This window comes from Alosa alosa, chromosome 6 (genome assembly GCF_017589495.1).
Source record: "Alosa alosa isolate M-15738 ecotype Scorff River chromosome 6, AALO_Geno_1.1, whole genome shotgun sequence".
Classification (NCBI taxonomy): domain Eukaryota; kingdom Metazoa; phylum Chordata; class Actinopteri; order Clupeiformes; family Clupeidae; genus Alosa; species Alosa alosa.
In genome coordinates, this window is record NC_063194.1 from 22890698 (window position 1) to 22906401 (window position 15704).

General features: G+C 44.9%; 1 protein-coding gene across 2 annotated transcripts in view; it reads left to right on the forward strand.

Moving 5' to 3' along the window:
* The first annotated feature begins 1190 nt into the window (after positions 1 to 1190).
* Positions 1191 to 15704, forward strand: part of map3k3 (mitogen-activated protein kinase kinase kinase 3) — a 28473-nt gene continuing 13959 nt past the window's right edge. Inside the window, exons 1-7 of one of the 2 annotated variants that reach the window (XM_048246525.1) lie at positions 1191 to 2749; positions 9086 to 9175; positions 10863 to 10978; positions 11346 to 11386; positions 12960 to 13059; positions 13303 to 13416; positions 15143 to 15263. In XM_048246525.1, the coding sequence (XP_048102482.1) occupies positions 9172 to 9175; positions 10863 to 10978; positions 11346 to 11386; positions 12960 to 13059; positions 13303 to 13416; positions 15143 to 15263 (496 nt within the window). In that variant the 5' untranslated portion in view covers positions 1191 to 2749; positions 9086 to 9171. Of the gene's footprint in view, positions 2750 to 9085; positions 9176 to 10862; positions 10979 to 11345; positions 11387 to 12938; positions 13060 to 13302; positions 13417 to 15142; positions 15264 to 15704 lie in introns of those variants that run through there. The other variant, XM_048246526.1, reaches the window with a different exon arrangement.

The window sequence follows — 15704 nt, forward strand, 5'->3', positions numbered from 1 at the left end:
GCGAGATATTTGGACCGTTTTTAGGTGGGGACAGGTGCGCGACACCGAAGCATAGATCATCCCCTGCAGAGAGACCACTACAAAGGGATTATCTGCGCACTATCTGCCCTCACGACCATCTGCTTGTCCAGAACTGTAGAGCTTAAAGTTTAAAGGAGTTAGCGAAAAGGCATACATTTGTCGGCAGTCTTCAAGAACAAGGGCAGCCAGGTGAGGTGATTACAGACGCTTACCCAGTGTGCCCACACACACACAGATGGTAAGATGGTCAGTTGAACTACAGCATTTAAAAAAAAAAGACAATAGAAAATAGACAAACAGCGAAAATGTTTGTAAAAAATATGACAAGAGTTTTCAATCATTTTATTGAGCTAAATGTAACAGCGCGTTATAACACTATAATCAGTGTCAGACAGACAGTCACAAATTGACAACATGGAACTAGGAAGCTGCAGGGATGGATTACTGCACGGGCCCAAGGGGTCTGGGGGCCCTGAAGCCCAAGCCTTTGCATGGAATCGTTGCCTCAATTTCAACAAATCAGGATGTAGGCTATGAATCTGATTGAATTTAGTATTGGCCATCCCCAAAATGCACCAGGAATACAGGAAATCACATCAAACAATTATTTTTTCTGGGGGAGGACCCCCAAACCCCCCCCTCCCACATATGCGACAATTATGACAATGGGGCAGCTGTGGCCCACTGGTTAGCACTCTGGACTTGTAACCGGAGGGTTGCTGGTTCGAGCCCTGACCAGTGGACCACAGCTGAAGTGCCCTTGAGCAAGGCACCCTAACCCCTCACTGCTCCCCGAGCACCGCTGTGGTTGCAGGCAGCTCACTGCGCCGGGATTAGTGTGTGCTTCACCTCACTGTGTGCTGTGTTTCACTAATTCACGGATTGGGTTAAATGGAGAGACCAAATTTCCCTCACGGGATCAAAAGAGTATATATATTATACTTATACTTATTAGTGGGGGCCCCATAATACATCTGTGCCCAGGGGTCCAAACGTTCATAATCCGTCCATGGGAAGCTGGGAAGGTTATTATAGATGTTGTGTATAAAAAAATACCCCGTAAAGAACTGATTTTATCATTGGTTTCATGATTGGCTTTAAGATGCATTTTCAAAACAAGGCAAGGCTACGTCACAGACGTAGGCTAAACTATGGGCATTTACTAAAACGCAAGCCCGTAGCCGCGCGCCATGATGCGCGCAGTCACGGAATCGAAAGGAGGAGCGCGTTCCCGTGAAAGCTCGGCGATGTTTTAGATGTCATCCTGCACTTTGATTAACAAAGCTATAATCTGCGCCGTCGGACCAGTGTATTTTTAGATAACTATTGTACATACTAAGTGGATTTTACTTACGATGGTTCTGAAAACAAGATACCGTTACTTTTTTTTGCATTGAGAAGCGGAGAAATGGGTTCCGGTGACGGATTGCTTTTTCAGTCAGGAAATTCACTATGTTCAAGTATCATATAACTTTGTGCTGTTGGCCATGAAGACACGATCACATGGAATATCGTAACTCTGGGTCTCCGTTTACTAACGTGATACACCTTTATAACTTCCTTTGCCAGAGAAAAGCGGGTGTGTCTCAATTTTGTTGAGTTTTACCTTGCCGAAACACGCATTAGACTTTGCCACGGAAAGAACAGACGGACCTCGAACTTCTTACGGGCTTGCCGTCTATCAGATTAAATAAGAAGGATTTGTCTTGCAATGGGGGGCTATATGCCCAAGACTGATATTTTGTTACTACGTTCATATCGCGTGGTCAGCGTTGATTGTATCCACTTATCAATTCGGTAGAATGCATTGGCTACTCCAACCCGAGATTGTTGCTCTGGAGCTAACAGCTGAACTGGCGACTTATTTGTTGTCGTACCTTCATTTGTCTGCTCTTCAAAATATCATATTGTTGCGCGATTGAAGACAACGAGCGCCAGTTTGCCATTAAAACTTGGACAAAATAGCAGACCATTAGCGCCAAGAACTTGAGCAGACCGATGGGGGGAAATCTGCAAAGTTAGCAGGAAAAGAAGCCATCAAAATCACGGAAATCGCTTCGTTCCCTTTCCTCCAGTGAACTGTTACAGATGGATTTCATGAAAGCAACATGATGACTGCTGCATTTTTGTCCTAGGTAAACTTGTATAGATCTAACTCTGCTCATAGGCCTATATGTTTATGCAACATTAGAGCTTTTGTTTACTTTTTGCATTCCTGGCAGTAGTTATGATAGGCCTACAATGAAATACCAACGGACATCTCCCTTTATGGAAAAAAAAATGGGGATGAAGACAGGCTTGGATTTGTTTGTTCTTTGAGCTCAAAATACAATGTATCGAACTTTTGATCCATTCACATATAAAACAGTTACTCTGATGTGACAAATACGTACATGTAGGCTAAGCCGACCAACAAGACACCTAGCCTATGTAGCTACAGCGTATTACATATAAAAATCAGTGGTTTTGATTGTGCGCAAATTTTGGATGACGGCCCGAGGGGCTCGTAAGCCCCAGCCATGGCACACGGGACAGTAGACCTAACGCTTCATTTTTCGCCCGGGGAATTCTAAAATATGCCATGGGACTCTCAAGGGTGTAAGAAGTCCTGAATCACTGACGCTTGCCCGTTGAACTACCTGTCAGACGAACTCTTTGTATCTGCAGTCATTGGAACGGAGGAGGGTTGTACGCGAGACCACGTCCTTTTCCAAAGGAACCATCCAAGGTGAGTTCGAAATGTGTGGCTACCTGGGCAAGGTTTTATGACCAATATATGGTGTCCGTGAGGAGTAGAAAACCTGCGGTTGACCTGTGGTTCGAACCACACCGTCATTAAGCCATCATGGCTTTTGGGTTCTATGTGTTCCAAGCACTTACGCAAATTGATGCCCTCAGGTGTATGAACATTATCGTAGCCATCATACAGCCATTATCAGTTGCCATCATCAGCAGGCCATTTGCCTGTGGCCTCTGGTCTGTCTTGTGTATACTCTGTTGTCTGTGTTCTGTCTTTGAAACAAAGGTCATGGTAGTAGCCTCTGTCATCCCTGGTTGTGGTTTGCATGGTCCCTGAATGCACAGTGGAATATTTACCATCTTGGACTGGGGGCTGTCTTGTCAGGTGCCTTTGCCTTTGGAGTCAGCATTATGACATGGTCATTTCTTCTAAATATGTTCTGTGGTCACCTACACTGATTTGTTTCATTTGTCTTAGTTTGTATATTTCTTTTCATTTCTTTTCTATTTTCTTTTATGTTTGTATGAAATCCAACCAGTGTTCTTTTTAAAGTTTCAGGTTCTATACATTTGGCTGTATGATAAGACACAGTAGCCCTGTGATTGGCACAGTATGCCCATGTAATTAGACTGTTGTAAATATAGCATTACATATAGCATGTAATGGTTTTCCTTGATCACTTGGTTTTGTGAATGTACTGGTAATACTACATGTATTACCAGTACACTTGTTGTTTAAAATGTATCTTTTCTATCATTACTTTGCAAGTAGGCGTTCATAACATTCGTATAGTGCTTTCTAATCTGCCCTACCAGCGGCCTATTATACAGAAATAGCATCTTTGTGCTGTACTAAAATTTTGCTTATCTGTTTTGTTAGTGGATGACTTTGTAAATGCATTTGCTTTGTGAGCATGAATGACACATAACCTGGAGCATGAATGATTTATACATCAGCAGCATGCAGATATCGGATTAATTATGCAATAGCTTGCAGTCTAACATAATCGTGTCTTTAAAATAACATACATGTCTTTGTTGAGCGAAGCCCCCATTCCTTACTGAGCCACAGTGGTCATTTCAGTGACCTTGTTATAATGCTGTTATAAAAACTGATACAAGTATGACTTTGCTGTTAAACCTCGTTCCATGTGCTTAGGTATCACTACAGTGTATAGATTTAGCATGGGCCTAAACAAAAGCGTTGCCGTTCCTATCAATTTAACTCAGCTAATAGGACCTCACCTCTCTGCTCTGACTCATGTGTGAGAAGGCCCAGTCCAGCTGAATTTTTGTTTGACCCGTCCACTCATGACCTGTTTTCCTTGGTGCTGCTCCTTCCAAAGGAAGCCACATTGCCATGCTGTAAACACATTTTTCAGTGAAAGCAGCTCAGCATGAGGATAACTAGGCTGGGTGTTAATTTGTGGTGTCAGGTTAGATTGAATGAAGGGGAGACAATAAACCCTTTCATCAAAGTCTTGTTTGTGGCAGGTCCAGAGATCCATGAGAGGGTGTTGGGTGAGCTTGTGACTTGTTCATTGAACATCCACAAAGTCCCTATATTGTCTTGTAGCAGCTTAAAACATATTATTCATCCCAGTTTGCGTGCAAAAGACGCACTGTTTCCACACAGGCATTGCATTCTGACAGAGGTGCGAAATTTAAATCATTTGACCATTTTGATCATTTGAAAGGAATTATGTTGTCTGTATCATTTTATGTGTGTGTTTGCATTGAATCCTTGCAATTCCACAGTTATAACATGAGGGAAAGTGACATGAAGTAGGTTGTTATCAGTAATGAATATTACTGTTGGCTGAATATGAATGAATATGAGATGTGTGTACACTCTGAGTACTCCAGGGAGCAAAAGCTGCTGTGATGGCACCAGCTGCCAGTTGAGAAACAAATGCTTCTTCAGAGCAGCACAACCCCAACCTGACTCTCGCCAGATGAATTTCGTTCCGCCTAGCTCCACTCATCCATCTGGGAGCGATCCATTGGAGTGGTGTTTCAGAAGGCTGGGCCTTATCAAAAATCCTTGCATATGATTGGATAAGCCACTTGTCCGTCATCTATTGACATGCTACTTCAACCACTCACAGCGAAGCCATCCTGTGACGCTGAGAACAGTCTCACAGTCGCTTCTACGCTACGTCACATCTATGAAACTCCCGCCCTGCGTCCTGATTGGCTCTACCATAAAATCTGGTGCCGAAATCACTCTCAACGGAAGCGATCCCAGATGGAGGTGAGTGGAGCTAGGCGGAGCTAGATGCAACGAAATTCATCTGGCGAGAGTCAGGTTAGCACAACCCAACCATGTAGGAAAATGTGGTGTCCTGACTTTTCTTTGATATATGGCAACTTAAATACCCACTACGTTTTAATTGTGTATACCCTTGCTTATTTTTTACTGTAATAGCTCAACCATAATATATAAAAAATATTTTTTGCAGTTGAAGCAACAGGCACCATGGTCTGAAATTAGCTAGATGATATACTGTCTGACTGAACCAAATATGTGTGTGTGTGTGTGTGTGTGTGTGTGTGTGTGTGTGTGTGTGTGTGTGTGTGTGTGTGCGTGTGTATAAATAAAAATATAAATATTTGTTCAGGTCAGGTAGTGTTTTATATTGCCAGTGCTTTTTTCCTGTGTGATTGTTTTTCAGTTTTATGTCATTTTATTTGTTTAGATGTTTCACTCCTCACCTTTGTGTTTCTTTGCTGGCCCTTTGAGTTGAGGCCATGTGTTAAAGTGGGCATTGTCGGGGGTTTGGCATGATGAGGGTCCCTGTGGCCCACGACTCACCAGCCAACCACCAGAGCTCCTCTTATCCCATGATCCAGCAACAGTTGGCCAGGCGTAGGCCCCTTTTGTGTGCACGCAGACCACCGTTCTGGGCCAGAGCAGCTGTTGACTTTTAGCCGTTTTGTTTTCCCTCCTGCCTGGGTCACGCAGGGCCCTCTCACACGAGGCCGCCCCAGGCCAGGGCATCTCCGCCAGCCAGGGCTTGGGTTGCGCCGGCGTCTAAGCTCCACCATATGTACCAACGGAGCGAGGGCCATCCGGAGGCACACCGGGCTGGGAAAAGGAGCAGTAGACTAAACACCTGAAGAAAAACAACAAAAAAAATACAAAGAGGGAGGGTAGGGGAGGTGTTGGTGGAGCGGGTAGGTAGTGGAGGGAGCCAGACCCGGTGAGATCCGTGTGATTCTGGCTGGTGCTGGAAAGGGGAGACATTGAAAATAAAGCGGCGCGGCTAACGGAAGCCTGGCCACCTCAGCTCACATCATTTCCCGCCAAAAAAATTCTCCCCACATTCTTCCGGGAAGGTGATTAAAGTCAGGAGAGTGCAGACAGATGAGTGTGAACGGGAGAGAGGCCGGGAGATGAAATGAGAGAGATATTTTTTAATGTGTGAGCTTTGGGAATAATGCTGCTGTCACGTTAATCCCAAAAAAGCTTTACTGAATTAAACTGCATTGAGAGAGTGAAATGGTTGTCCATGTTTAACAAGAGCTAGTTTAATGAGTGAGGTGACATCATCGACACGCCATGCCCCAATCATGTCGACAGGCATGGTGGCCTCCTTTATGGAGCCGTTACACGTCGGGGCTTTGACGATAGCAGGTAAAGTACTTGAAGGACTGGGGATATTTTTTTTCAGTAGGCCTACATCTTTTGGGCGTTTTTGCCTTTATTGTGATAGGACAGTTAGAGAGTGACAGGAAGTGAGTGGGAGAGAGAGAGATGGGGTAGGATCGGGACATGACACGGGCCGGACTCAAACCCGGGTCTCCATGGGCACTTGGACCCATATGTGGTACGGGTGCTGTAGCCTGCTGTACCACAGCACCCCCTGACACTGTCTTCTACCCGCAGGTGTTTACACTGATGAGGAAAGAGGCAGAGAGAGAGAGAGAGAGAGAGAGAGTGGAACACTGAAAGGTGTAAATGCGTACTGGCCTGGTTTCGTGCACACTCCCTACTCTGACACTGCCTGAGGAATGACCCAATGACCACGGCAGGGGATCAAAGAAGGGAGAGGAACGTGGACGTGCCTGGAATTCCTGATGGTGATTATTAGCCAGGTGTTGCAACAGTGTCTAGCCACACTCCAGACTGTCCTCACACAAATAAATGCTGATTCATGCTCGCCTCTGTCCATCATGTGCCTGCTGGACTGTCCATCGCCATACTTTGTGCCCCCCCCCATCTGTATCCATGAGGTCTGTGTTTACTTACATAAGAATGTGACCCCTAAGGTTAATCATTCCACTCCTCGTCCTGACAGCCTCGTGCAGTACCCTCCCTCGCCGGACAGTGTCAGCTGTGGTGTCTGGTTTGTGTATCCTCTCACTCTAATCGGATCAATAAGCAGAGTTTATTGATCAGACGGACAGGAGAGGTGAACCAGAGGCAGGTGATGACATTACCAATGGCCTACTCTCTCCCTCCAAGCATGTGAATTAGGGGGTCCAATGTCTGTTTTTGTCTGAACTCATTTAAGCTTACAAAAAAAAGCAACCCCATCTTTGTTTCATTGCAGCAAAAAGAGGATGCTGTTAAATGAATGGGAATTGCATTACATGTTCTCTGTCAAACATTCAGCTTTGCTTGTTTTCCATTTCTGTGGAGAACCTTGATGAAGTGCTCTTGCTTTCCTCTTTCCTCCCTTCATGGTGGAGAAATGATTGTAACTGGGTAAGATGAGTCCCTGCAAACCCTGTGGTATGTGGTATGCATATTTGTATGCCTAAATATTGCCCTTGCAATGTTTATGAGGAGACATTGACATGGGTGATTGATGGATCAAGCTACCTGCCTGGACAGCTCTAAGGAAACCAGCAGTCAATTGAAATGGTAAAGCAGTGTTTTTCTTTTTGTTCTTTTGTTGTGTCTTTGTCACCACACATTCAGAACAGATCTATGATGGTAAGATGGAGAATCATAAATGGCCATGCAAATGCTCTCTTTTTTTTAAGTATATTTTTTGGGCTTTTATGACTTTATTGTAGATAGGATAGTGGAGAATGACAGGAAGTGAATGGGAGAGAGAATCTGGGATCTGGAAGGGACCACGGGGCAGGAATCGAACCCGGGTCGCCGGCGTACAGTGCAGGTGCCCCAGCCAGTTGCGCCACGGCCGGTTCTGCAAATGCTCTCTTTGAGAAAGCACTTTCACAGACAGCTGTCAGACTTGGTAGATGATTTATTGGATACTTTTAATTAAAAAATATTACAATATAAAGGAAAGATACTCTGAAATATGCAAAGCAAGACAGTCTTTATTTTCTAACATCACCAGTATGAACAACACACACACATCCTATTTTAAACTGTCGAGAAGTTAACAAATCCCCCCTCACCAAACAGCACCTGAAGTTTTCTCAACTAATAAATGTAAAGAGTTTGGCAAAATTTATGATTATTTACTATTAGTTACTTTTCTTTGCATTTGTTTATGTAAAGTACATTGAATTACCTCTGTGTATGAAATGTGCTATATAAATCAACGTGCCTTGTCTTGCCTTTTGAAGAGAAAAAAGCGTTTTGGTTCTGCTTCACCAGGTGTAGCTCATATTTCAAACATTTTAAATGGCCCTGCTACTCTCTTTTGGTTCTCTTTTGATTTGGTATCACAGTCATATAATGTTTCACCTCCCAAAAGCATTTGATATTCTTGCACAACTTGCCTGCATACTTTTGTTTTCTTTGATGGATGATTGAATGATTTATTCCAGCTTTACAGCTGCTAGACTTTATATTGGTTCAGAGGTTGTTTGGTAGATGATGCGAGGAATACCAATTACTGATTTTCATGTTTTCCATTTGCTAGTACATGTTACTGACAAAGAGTTCAAGTTGTGTTGAGGGTAGTAGGATTTATAACAGTAAAAGACTGCTATAATGACTGTTAAGGTAATCATGGCTGTGATGATAACAATGATGACGAAGATGATAGTGCTTATAATCAGTGCTGATTAAGATCCGTATAAGTACAGTAATGCTGACAGATGCTGATGATGATGATAACAATGATGACGAAGATGATAGTGCTTATAATCAGTGCTGATTAAGATCCGTATAAGTACAGTAATGCTGACAGATGCTGATGATGATGATAATAATGATGACGACGATGATGATGATGAAGAGGACAATGACAATTGGGATTATGGAAACGATGTTGAATAGGACAATGATGATGATGTTGGTGATGGTGATAATGATGATGAAGGATAAATTGAGGCCTATTCACCCCAGTTGACTATGTTTTTGTGTGTGTGTGTGTGTGTGTGTGTTTACTTTCTTTAGGCCTTTCATGGGTGGCTGGAGCTGGGGGAGTGTGTGAAGATCCCCAGGCCTGATCTGGAACAAGAACACACACATCCACCGCCAATATGAGTACGTCTGATTCAGTGCTATCACACACACATCCACCACCAATATGAGTACGTCTGATTCAGTGCTATCACACACACACACACACTGCCAATATGAGTACGTCTGATTCAGTGCTATCACACACACACACCCACCGCCAATATAAGTACGTCTGATTCAGTTCTATGACACCGCAAACATGAGTATGAGCACACACAAATCCACTGGCGTCTGATTCAGTTCTATGACACTCAGGTCAAAACAGAACTAAACATGAGTATTGAGTCACACACAAATTTGCTGCCACCATGGCCCTCTTAACATTTACAAGAATGTTATGTTTGTCTGTGGACTTAAAATGGTATTGTCTTGCCCTGGATATCACTCTGCTGGAACATGAGAAGAAATTGACAATAAAGACTTTGAGAGAGAGCAAGAGCTTTAAGCTCATTACTGTAGCACCAAGATTAAAAGACTTTATAAAGGTGCATACAATATACAATTCAAATTATTATAATGATTCAGTGGTAGCCACACAAGACAAACAAGACTGTGTGTCTTTCTTTGAAACAGTACAGTTCTGTTTGTTTTTCTGTTGCACATGGACGATAGATGATGACGTTTAGCCCAAAACGTCACGCACACCTTACACATAGTAACTGAAATGAAACCGAGAGCACAGTCACGTGAGACAAATTAGGCCTCATGTACCTTGAAATGACTTACAAGCCGTCGACTCTTTAACGCAAATACCACTCTGCTATGGACATTCCTCCGAACAGATATTCTGTTGTCCTTTCCTGTTTCTATGGTTCAGCTGCTGCCGGGTAAAAGACAAACTCTGCAACTTTTCCCCTCTCTCTCTCTCTCTCTCTCTCTCTTTCCCTCCCTCCCTCCCTCTCTCTCTCCTTCTCTGTGTGTCTGGAAGGTGTATGATGTCTGTCCAAACTACACAAGCGCCATATTTTCCCTGGGCGCTCAGGCAGCCAAGGCCTGGCGCTGCTCTCACATCAAACATGGGAATGGTGATCTCCCCAAACACGCGGCCACTCTCAGCAGCTCTGTTACCCCGATGCACCACATTCTCACCGGCCAGTTTATTTAGACGAGGCTTTGCCACCAGCCATCAGTCCCCCTACACCAGCTGAACTATTATCTCTCTCTCTCTCTCTCTCTCTCTCTCTCTCTCTCCTCTCTCTCTCCTTGTTTCTGTCTCTATGTCTTGCTCTTTGTCTCTCTCTCTCTCTCTCTCCCTCTGTTTCTGTCTGTATGTCTTGGTCTTTGTCTCTCTCTCTCTCTCTCTCTCTCTCTCTCTCTCTCTCTCACACACACACACACACACACTGACACAAATATATATTGCATGGAGCTGAGCTTAAACTTAGAGAAACAGTTGAGAGCTTTTGCTTCTCCTCTCTCTCTTAAGCACACTTAGTGTGTGCACAGTGAATCATTCATGGTGGTCTGATAGGAATCATTGTTGCTGTTCCCCCGAGAGACGCCTTTCCAGATTTTAAGCGAGTTATGGATCACGATGCTCACATTCTCCTTGTTTTCATTGCTCTCCCCCTATCCCTCCTTTTCTCTTTCTATATTTACACACACCTCTCTCTCTTTCTCTTTCCTTCATTTATTTTATTGCTTTTCTCTCTCGCGCGCTCTTTTTGTCCTTTCTGTCCATTTCTCACCTCTCTGTGTGTTTGTTTAGATGAGCGGCAGGCTCTCCACTCCATAATGAAGGACCTGGTGGCCCTTCAGATGACCCGGCGGCAGCCCAGCTTCGAGGCGCCAAAGCCAAAGCCTGTCGGTCCTCCTAACAGACAGGTGTGTCTGCCTTGAACATGCCACACACACACACACACACACACACACACACACACACACACACACACACACACACACACACACACACACACACACACACACACACACACACACACACACACACACACACACATACACACATACACAGACAGACACAGACACATGTACACACACATTCATGCACACATATAAGCACTCACAGTACACATAGGTATACAGAGGTTCAAAGCAATCTTGCCATCATGGTCCAGTCAGTGCAAATATATGCACAATCCCCATAAACTGACTGTCAGCAGATGTAAAAGCTTTGTGTAAAAACGCATGCTGTCTTTGACCCCACAATAACCCCAGTCTTTCCCCTTCTCAGGACGACATCAGAATAAAGTTTGAGTATAATGGAGAGAGGAGGTGAGTAGTGTGTGATTGTGCAAACGCTTGGGAGTGGGTGCATGGAATGCAGGGCTTTGTCTTAACGGAATTAATGAGAATGATTCCCGTCACGCTGATGTGTACCCTCAAACACACACACACACACACACACACACACACACACACACACATGCACACACACATGCACATGCACACACACACACACACACACACACACACATGCACACACACACACACACACACACACATGCACACACACACACACACACACACACACACACACACATGCACACACACACACACACACACACACACACACATTTCCATGCTCGGACTCACTGTGCAGCTCTCAGACTGGTATTTGCGGAGCTGTAGCCTGAGTGGAAAGGGAAAGGCCTGTGGTTTGGCCACGGCTGCCAGGAGAGACCACAGCTATGCAAGGTGTGCTTTGAGGTCCCTGGGCACGCCGGACACCAGCTGTGTGTGTGTGTGTAGCCTCTGGGTCCGACATGCTGCAGGAGTGTCGAGTTACAGGACTCAAGGAGCTGCAGTTTCCTGTATAAAGCTGTCTGTCTCGATGTGTGCTTTTGTGTGTGTGTGTGTGTGTGTGTGTGTGTGTGTGTGTATGTTTGTAGGATTCTGATGTTCGGACGGCCTGTGCAGTTTGAGGAAGTCCAGCAGAAAGTTAAGACTGTGTTTGGTCAGCAAAGCGATCTGCACTACATGAACAATGAGGTACTACCCCACCACACACTGAACCACTCACGCTGCACAGAGCCTCCCATATACATTATGCTACTTTCATAATACAGATTCACGTGTACACACACAGGCATACTACTTTCTTAATACAGCTTGCAGTCAAACTGGCCAAATGGGTTTATTAGGATTTATTAGAAGCCTAAACACCTGGTATCAGTCCATTAGTGTAATGCCTGGTTTCACCCTTGTGTGTGTGTGTGTGTGTGTCTGTGTTTAGTTGTCAATCCCTCTCTGGAACCAAGACGACCTGGACAAAGCCATCGAATCTCCCTGGACGCCCAAAGCACAAAACATGAAGAGCATCAAGATCATGCTACTCATGCAAGAGCACAGCAATGTGAGTGCACTCCCATAAATGTGCCGCATCGACCACACACACATGCACATGCACACACACACACACACACACACACACGCACATGCACACACACACACACACACACATGCACACACACACACACACACACACACACATGCACACACACACACACACACACTCACACACACACACACATTTCCATGCTCGGACTCACTGTGCAGCTCTCAGACTGGTATTTGCGGAGCTGTAGCCTGAGTGGAAAGGGAAAGGCCTGTGGTTTGGCCACGGCTGCCAGGAGAGACCACAGCTATGCAAGGTGTGCTTTGAGGTCCCTGGGCACGCCGGACACCAGCTGTGTGTGTGTGTGTAGCCTCTGGGTCCGACATGCTGCAGGAGTGTCGAGTTACAGGACTCAAGGAGCTGCAGTTTCCTGTATAAAGCTGTCTGTCTCGATGTGTGCTTGTGTGTGTGTGTGTGTGTGTGTGTGTGTGTGTGTGTGTATGTTTGTAGGATTCTGATGTTCGGACGGCCTGTGCAGTTTGAGGAAGTCCAGCAGAAAGTTAAGACTGTGTTTGGTCAGCAGTTAGACCTGCACTACATGAACAATGAGGTACTACCCTACCGCACACACTGAACCACTCACGCACAGAGCCTCCCATATACATTATGCTACTTTCATAATACAGATTCACGTGTACACACACAGGCATACTACTTTCTTAATACAGCTTGCAGTCAAACTGGCCAAATGGGTTTATTAGGATTTATTAGAAGCCTAAACACCTGGTATCAGTCCATTAGTGTAATGCCTGGTTTCACCCTTGTGTGTGTGTGTGTGTGTGTCTGTGTTTAGTTGTCAATCCCTCTCTGGAACCAAGACGACCTGGACAAAGCCATCGACCTCCTGGACCGCAGCACAAACATGAAGAGCATCAAGATCATGCTACTCATGCAAGAGCACAGCAATGTGAGTGCACTCTACAAATGTTCGCGCACGCACACACACACACACATGTGCTCAAACACAACTCAGATAACTGTATACATATTGCCTCATGCAAGCAAGCACATGCTCTGTATCGTAACACCCCCAATTATCACCACTTTTGTTCGGAAATTCTAAAACAACGATGTTTTTTAACACTTCAAAATAACATTTGCTAAATGAACCTTACATTTTTCAGTAGCCATAGGTGTGTAGATTTGAACAAAATCTGGTTTGGTTCTTAAGGGGAGCATTTACTGCCTGAAATATCCATTTTGTTTACCACGCTCGGAGTTATAGTGCTGGCCTGATGGGTCGCCAATTTACGCCGTTTCAACGGCACATGAACGGTTAGACCGAGAATTCTCGTCATGAAATGAAAATAGGAAATTACAATTCCACTGGAGCGCCAAGCGGTTGTGTACACGCAGCCTTACAACACTGTTTACAGCTCCTCGAGTCACGGTAAAATGTCATTTTTAGTACATAGCTAATTTTTTTTGCGTTTTAAAAAATTAGCTATGTAATTTTTAGTACATAGCTAATATTTTTTGGTGCTTGCGTTTTTTTTAGGAATCCGCCGTCTTGGTTTGTATAGAAATGGATATTAAGTGACACATACAAGACAGCGGAAATACGGGACCGACGGTAATAGGGGGAGTTCCGATACTTTATTAAACGTTCTAAAGATCCTGACAAGTCTCCCAGAATTCCTGACATAGCGAAGATAAAAAACCATGTGATCTGCCCCAGCTTAGCTCTCCTCCATCAGCTCTCTCTCTCTTTCAGCATGAGGGACAAGTCCAAGGCGATTTGCTCAATTTCCTCGGGTATGCTCGCAGCACCAGAGTATTATGGGAGTATCTGAGGCATGCGAGGCTGCTGTGAGGCCCCCGCACGGCTGAAAAGAGCAGAGCAGCTGATCCATTCTCACGCTGATCCATAGTCCGTGTGTCTGTGCCCTGACTGTCCCAGGCCTCCCTCTGGTAGCCTCCTTTAGAAGGACACAAGGACAAGGCTTGGCTGGCCATCTTACAGTAATGGTGACCTACTCTGGTGCGATGCCTGCTCTGTCACAGTGGCTGTTTATCATCATTTCTGTATGTCATGAAAAGCCAGTGCATGCGTTTATAAAAGATTAAAGTCAGGTAATCTGTATCGTCTATATCATACTGTATTTTGTTTGTAATATCTTATCAGGGTCATTAAGCTTTCCTTCCGCTCTACCATAGTGAAGGCTATTTATTACAGACTGTAGAGGAGTCAGCAGCAGGCGTGTGACAGGCCGCCATGCTCAGTCCATGTTGTCTGGTAGCGAGCATGAGCAGGCCACTGCTGGAGGAACCCTCGTGCTGTGTTGGCGGATGGCTCCAGCGCTGAGTTGTGTAACTCCTCAGAAAAGCTCACTTGTGGTTTTTGAGTCCCGGTCCCAGGCCGAAGCGCTCTCTCACTTTTTTTCCCTCGCTTTTTTTTTTCGTTTCGACTCAAGTCCTCGGGTTTCGGGTGAAGGAGTTCCTGAGAGCGCTGCGCTGAAGGAGCTCAGTGTTCAGTGACCATCTTCTGACACACATACACACACGATACCTCACGAAATCTAAGCGAAAAACATCATAAACTTTTTTGGCAATTGCTGTTGGCCAGAGAAGTGAGGTCGTTTGAGGTGAACTGATCCAGATGTGTGTGTGTGTGTGTGTGTGTGTGTTCCTAGGCATCATCACCTTCGCACCATGCCGTGAGCAAGCAGGTGCGCATCAAGGCCTCCCAGTCTACAGGAGATGTCAGCACAGCGTACCAGTCCTCCGAGTCTAGGGGGCGCCACCCCTCCACCAGTGAGTAAACAACCCCAGCAAGCAGCATGGGTAATGGTCTGGTAATGGCGCCCTAAGATCGACGTAATTGAGAGTTCTGCTTTACAGAACTATGAGATGCTGTAACTCAAGGCCTAAAAGTGTTATATGTTGTTTTGATGTCAGTGATAAAAAGTGACCCAAAATGACAATTGTAAACAGTGATGAAATTATGATGATAAGGGGGAAATAATGGTTGACAATATTCCTGCACATTGCATCATGTTATTATGACCGCCGTGCAGCGAAGCTTCAGTTTTTCTTCAGTAATTTCGTGTCAACGATTCCCGGGACACTGAAAGACCGGGGTGCACGAAACTTGGTGGGTATGTGGCAGGGATGTTTGATCCAGCTTTCAGTGAACATCTCGCAGGGCCTAGGAGGACCACATTTTTTTGTATGTTGGTCTTAAGGGGCCATGTC